The sequence below is a fragment of the Camelina sativa genome, chromosome 16 (genome assembly GCF_000633955.1).
Source record: "Camelina sativa cultivar DH55 chromosome 16, Cs, whole genome shotgun sequence".
NCBI lineage: Eukaryota > Viridiplantae > Streptophyta > Magnoliopsida > Brassicales > Brassicaceae > Camelina > Camelina sativa.
In genome coordinates this window covers 18,449,172-18,455,504 of record NC_025700.1, presented here as the reverse complement: position 1 = coordinate 18,455,504, position 6,333 = coordinate 18,449,172, and the positions used below count along the sequence as shown (strand labels likewise).

Below are 6,333 nucleotides of genomic sequence, written 5' to 3'. Positions count from 1 at the left end.
ATTGTTACCACCAGAGTTGTTTTTGGGACCTTGAAGCTCCATCGGAGAATTGGCGATGCTGCCAACAGATCCTATTGTCTGAGAACTTAGCTGTGGGCTCGCTGGACAACCCTCGAGGTTGCTTGTGCTCATGGGATGCATCGTACCGGAGCTTATCTGTGGACTCATAGGAGTTCTTTGGTTCATTTGCTGGGGACTCATTGGAGTTCTCTGACTCATTTGCTGGGGACTGGACTGTTGTAGCTGCTGGCTAATTCCAGCTGCTGGAGAACCTACTTGGGGTGGTGATAGCACAGACTGAAGCGGGGAGGCTGTTGCCTGCTGCTGCTGCTGTCCTTGTTGAGGAAGTTCATGTTGTTGTAGCTGCTGCTGCTGCTGCTGCGGAGACTGAGCTAGCTGCTGAGGTGGCTGAGACATAGGTTGCTGTAACTGTTGCTGATGCTGCAACTGTTGTTGTTGTAGTTGCTGCTGGAGTTGCTGCTGCTGCTGTTGATTCATGTACATATTCATTCCATTCATCAGCTTCGGTGGACCCATGTTACCCATAGCAGCAGCTCGCTGCAGGTTAGCTCGGTTTAATGAATTCTGATCCAACATGGAAAGTCCAGCTGAGCTGGGGTGCATCTGCCTCGCGCCTGACACGCCACTTATCCCGGCTTGAGGAGCCCCCATTACACCTCCTCTTGTCATGTTCATCCTAATCTGTGTAAACAGAGCGTTTTGCTGTGGTGTTAATGCACCGGATCGGAGTTGCTGGCTTATAGCATTCAAATTTGATGCTGGATTCAGATTCATTGGGTTCTGGCCCATATTACCGATGCCAGGAACAGACATTGATGATGAGATTCCGGTTCCGCCAATCCCTCTTCCTGCCATATTCAGTTGGTTGCCTAAAGCTCCGAGCCCAGCAATACTGTTTCCCATGCTTCCCATACCCATACCCATACCCATGCCTACACCTGATCCTAGCCCCATCATACTCTTCTTCTGCATTGCTGCCTGTTGCTGCTGTAACATCTGCAGTTGGAGAGGCGAATACTTGTTGGCCATCTGACCACCCGGTTGCATACCAGAGCTCTGGCTCATCGAGTTGATGGCTGATAGCGGATTTGTAGGCAGTATCATGGATGGTCTCTGCATTTGTGGATGCTGTTGCTGTGTAAACATAGACTGTTGATTTCTCTGCTGCGATTGTGATGACAGTAACGCTGATTGTTGTGGGTCAAGCTGTTGTAATTGCATAGGCATGGAGACACCAGACAGCAGTCCTTGAGACATTTGCAAAGCTTGAGAATTTGGTGGAGGAAGCATCCTTGCATTTCCAAGAATATTCTGGGTTGAGTTAATAGGTGCACTTCCAGCATTCCCCTGTTTCGATGCCTCACCAGACGCTTGTCCTGCAACTGCATCTCCATACTGTTGCCCATCGTTTGCAGAGTAACCTCTTGGATAACCACCTGCAGAATTTGGTTGGCTGTTGACTGGACCAGCATCCCCATGATTTGGCTTTGCCAGAATATGTTCTTCCATCATGTATCCTTCACCGGCCATCTGCATAAACATATAAATCAATATGTAAGTAGCCATAGAACCACGAAGTTGATATAATCGACTCAGGAATCGAGAAGTACCAGTATTTTAAATTGAGCAGCGAGTAGATCGGCGATGTGCTGTGAGAAGGAGACGAATTAGCAAGTCAGCATAAATTCCAGAAATTAAGTGGTGCATAAAATAATCAATCATCCATTGTCCACCCCCTTTCCAGCGCATTGGACGAGAAGGATAAACAAGCAGAAGCAAGTAACAAGAGAGAAGTATCCATACACCAACCAACCATATTCATAATTACATAAAGCATTCACAAGAGAGACATAAACCCCTAGAACATGACCCAGCAACCAATAAACATTACTGAATGTGAAGTCAGCATTACATTGAATGTTAGTGCATGCAAGTTAAAGAGATATTACTGATCAAAATAGAATACAGGGGCGAGTACGATAATTGTCAAATTTTCTGTGAACTTACTGTATTGGGCAACGCTAAGAAATTATCTTCAGGCAAAGAAACATCACCATCATCTATGTCCCCTTGATACCATGCTACTGTCCCATCGACGGGCTTCTCTGACATAACCAATTTTGTTCGTATTTTAGGGACGTACGAAGAGACAGTGCCTGAAATGATACTAGAGTCAGAGTCAATCACATAGAGGAATACACCAATCGACAGATATCTAATTAAAACAGAAAACAGACCTTGCATTACACGTTCCATCCGAGCAAAGTTCATGACTCTTTTCTTGCATGTATTCATACTCCCACCAAAAATAGATTTTGATAATGCTTTGTCCTCATCTTTGAAGTCCTCTTCATTAGACAGGTTTGATAAACAAACCGCCAGGGACTGTTTAGCATACACACGAGGTCTTCGAGAGTACTCATCCACCTTATGCTTTTTGCAGTTTAGTTGGTACCTAAAAATGGAGCAAGAAACTGGATCAAACAACAGATAAAGATTATGAAATACATCATCAAAACATGTCCATGCACCAACCAACATTATTTCTTTGCACAAATGCAATGAGATAAGAGTGGGACAATTCCAACAATGCTCTAGTGTAAAGCCAAAATCAGAATAAGGAGAAGTATCACATGTGTCAAAGTAAAAATCATTATTAAAAAAATGAATATGATGCGAAGTTAAAATAGACTACTTAAAATTCATACCTTGCAGCAACTCGTTCAATCTTTGAAAATCTATCAAGGATTGCGTGATCGCCCAAAGTTTGGGGTCCCACTGCAGGGCTCCTAGCATTAACTGGGACACTCACTGTATTGACACTAACAGGAGAACCAACAGTGCTCATAACTTGCGTCTTAGGAAGAGAATTTGTCCTCCGTTTTGCAGCCATTTGGGCTTGGTGTTGTCTTTGCTGCATAGCATCATTAGCACTAGAACCCACTGACTGAGTAGCAGGAATCGAAGTGACAGCCTTGTCCTTCTGAGCTGCTGCAACTGCTCCATAGTGATTCCCCATTGAACCACCAGAAAACTCACCAGACTTCGATGAAAGTGGGGACTGTGGTGGAGCACCTGCCGATAAACGAGGACTTTGAGCCGATATTCTTCTACTAAATTGTTCTTCCTTTCTTGGGTCTTTTTCAATCTGCTGGCCAGGATTAACATTCCATGATGTTTGAGGGAAATTTGATCTCATGAATGCATTATGGGGCATCCTTGACTGAATACGCGGATCCAATTCATTTGCATCACTTCCCACACCCGACATATTGTTTCTCATGCTACCATCAATTTTACCAGTCTCAAATGGCTCCTCTTTTGAAGTGAATCGCATTGCCCCCTGTTGTGAAGCTGGGAATTGACTGGGACCACCTTCCTGATTCATAACCCCTTCCATTTGCTGTGGTGAAAACCTCTGAATACCTGTATTTGGATACTGAATACTTCTGCCTAGCATATCTTGCTGATGTAGAAGCGCATTTTTCCAACTCGTATCGGTTCCATGAAGGCCATCCATGCGTTGCCCTAATTGTTGATGTGGAACCCCATCAGGACCCATGTGTGAAACCCTTGTCCGTTTATTCAAACTAGGCATAGATGACATGTGTCCTTCTTGACTTTCCCTCTTTCTATGAAAAGATGTATTGGGGTTCATACTATCAGAGCCATAAGACATCATCGCATCCAGTCCTCCAGGTGATACTCCAGAGACACTGACAGAATTTGATCCTTGATCCTGCATGTTTCTTATATTTCCAGTTCCCAGGTACCTTTGTTGCTGAGGTGGTATCAAGGCCATAGAGGAATTTGGCGCATCTTGCAAGGTCTGAGTTCTTAAACCCGCCAGCATATTGGTAGCAGGATTTTGAATAGCCTGATTGTTATGGGGTTGCTGCATTATCAACTGCCCCGGCATACATCCTCGCTCTGAACTTTCAGGAAGCCGATCAATGCAAACCTTTTTGCCATGAATCTTGTTTTGAGACATGACTGTGACTTCTGTCATTTGCCTTAATCTCTTTTTCCGCAAAGTAGAAAGAGACAAATCGAGCTACGGGGTACAAAAAAAACTTTTAGACATTATACAAGCAACTGATAAGAGAAACACGAGAAGTTGTTTTAATGGATATTACCTTAGCAGAGACAGTGTTCTTACTCAGCCTATCAAGTCTGGGTACAGGTTCCAGACAGAGTTCAGGTTGTAGGGCTTTTAATATCCTGGACTCCACTTCCTGTAGTTGATGTAAGGATCAGTACAGAAGATAATGGTTTCAGTGTTATGTCGTATAATCCAAGAGGTACCGTGATTACCATGAGATCACCATATGTCCATGAGTTGTCTGACATTGATGGAATATCTTTGACCACATTCTCAAGTGACATCGTAAGGCGCAATTTATTCACCACAGGAGAGACTTGATCTGACGGATGCTTCCGATAGTCATGCACCTACATAGTACATATGTACCAAAAGTGAAAAGAAAACATGATGTAAGATGATACTTGAGCAGTCACTTAGAGGAATGATAAAAACTAGGCTGTTTTAAGTTTACTTCTGGTTCCAATTACACCAATGAGTTTCAGAAATAATTAAAAACACCTATAAATGAGTTCGGTAGTTGAACTCCCGTGCAATTATTACATGATTAGTGTAGAAATTTTGTTCAAGTAAAGTTATAGAGATTGCTTGAATATTTGAATAAGTTTGAACTGTTTTCAAAAACTTATGGAAGACAATACAGTAACAAGAATTATGGTAATAACAACTACTTCTCGAGGCTTAGGAATTTTTGTCCTAGCTTTTTTTACTAGATGGCAGGTCAAGGAAGGCTTAATCCAAATAAATTATTGCAGATAACTAACCTCACAGATAACCACCCCGTCCACAAATTTGCAAGGTATATCTTCCAAAATGTCCCTAGGAAGTCTGCCTGCCTCAATTGCCTATAACGTATCCGGAACAATAAAATACATTTTCAGTGGAATGATACCTCAAAAATGAATTAACGAAATTCGAACAAGTAGGAATAAGTGGGGTTGAACAAGTGAAAGAAACAAACATCATCTTTACATCTACTCAATCTAAGTACTGTAAATTCATTCACCAAAACTTTGATTACATGTTCGAATCTCGTATAAAATAACAGAGTTCTTATAAGTTATTTTCCGTGTAATGCGAAATATTTACCGAAAGTAGACTCTCTGCTGCCCTATCATACGGTTGTAAGACCTTTGGAACATCTCGAAAGGGTGTCTGTTGCACAGCCTGGCTCTTCAAAAATTAATTAACTGTTAGATGTGTAAGGTTTAAAATCAGATACAAGAAACTACAAAATAATTCTCAGTACATGAAGTTCTACTAGATACCTCAGAAGGTTTCCCTACAGAGTACCCATTTGGATAGAGGCTCAATGTGAAGGAAACTTCATGCTCTGCGGAGAAAGCAAATGCAATCAATATAACATAGCTCGAACTTGGCCAAAAAAAACATGAGGCGTCGAATTTGTTGAGATGCAAACCTGGAGATATATCAGGCAAAGATGACTTCGAAAACACATCACCAGCATTGCTATCATCAATGGCCTGAATCAAACACAATAAATTTGATAATCTATACATAATTTTCCAAAATAAGTGACCTTTTTAAATTAAATGAAATCAACTTATTCCTCGATTCATCATTCACAATGATATCTAAGAACATAATTTCAACTTCCCAAACTAGAATTGTAATTATTCAGTGCTAAAAATTTAGTAAAATTACCTTTGTTTTCGCAGATAGAACGATTGCTTTCGGATTCAGCTCTTGTGGAGAATCAGGAGTAGCCGATTCAGTAGAAATCTTAGGCCGGAACTTTCTACCAACCTTGGATATCTTAAACGAGACACCCATGCCGAACTCTCTCCAGAGATCAAGCTCAACCCAGTCTGGGGTACTACTACAATACAACAGCCAAAAAGAATGATACCAAAATGAGCGGAGACTATAAAATTGAAGATAATCTAATCACATAAAGTAAGAAATTGAAACCTTATGAGCTCGTTCCAGAGAAGATCATCCAAACAAGATCTCCAATTGCGTTTGAAACGGAGAACAAGCAATGGTAAGGTATCTCTAAAGATCGAGCAACGGAGAATTCACAAACACAGGTGGAGAATGTTTTTTTTTTTTGAAGGAGATGAGATCGAAGAGAGATGATGATATGCTTTTAGGGTTCCTTCGTTCTTCCTAACCCAAAGTTAGCAAGAAAAATAGAAATTATCATTTTGCTGGCGAGTTTGTGATGTTGTGTGGTACACTTAGATTTC

General features: G+C 41.5%; 1 protein-coding gene across 5 annotated transcripts in view; it reads right to left on the bottom strand.

Moving 5' to 3' along the window:
* The window catches only part of LOC104751088, a 7,846-nt gene extending 1,572 nt beyond the window's left edge, over positions 1–6,274 (bottom strand). The window contains exons 1-13 of one of the 5 annotated variants that reach the window (XM_019238077.1): positions 6,056–6,274; positions 5,789–5,963; positions 5,544–5,607; positions 5,392–5,456; positions 5,213–5,296; positions 4,888–4,968; positions 4,336–4,473; positions 4,158–4,256; positions 2,730–4,075; positions 2,259–2,476; positions 2,029–2,177; positions 1,632–1,670; positions 12–1,551 (exon numbers count right to left, since the gene is read on the bottom strand). In XM_019238077.1, coding sequence (XP_019093622.1) covers positions 12–1,551; positions 1,632–1,670; positions 2,029–2,177; positions 2,259–2,476; positions 2,730–4,075; positions 4,158–4,256; positions 4,336–4,473; positions 4,888–4,968; positions 5,213–5,296; positions 5,392–5,456; positions 5,544–5,607; positions 5,789–5,917 — 3,952 coding nt within the window. In that variant the 5' untranslated portion in view covers positions 5,918–5,963; positions 6,056–6,274. Of the gene's footprint in view, positions 1–11; positions 1,552–1,631; positions 1,671–2,028; positions 2,178–2,258; positions 2,477–2,729; positions 4,076–4,157; positions 4,257–4,335; positions 4,474–4,887; positions 4,969–5,212; positions 5,314–5,391; positions 5,457–5,543; positions 5,608–5,788; positions 5,964–6,055 lie in introns of those variants that run through there. The other 4 variants (XM_019238079.1, XM_019238076.1, XM_019238078.1 and 1 more) reach the window with 4 other exon arrangements.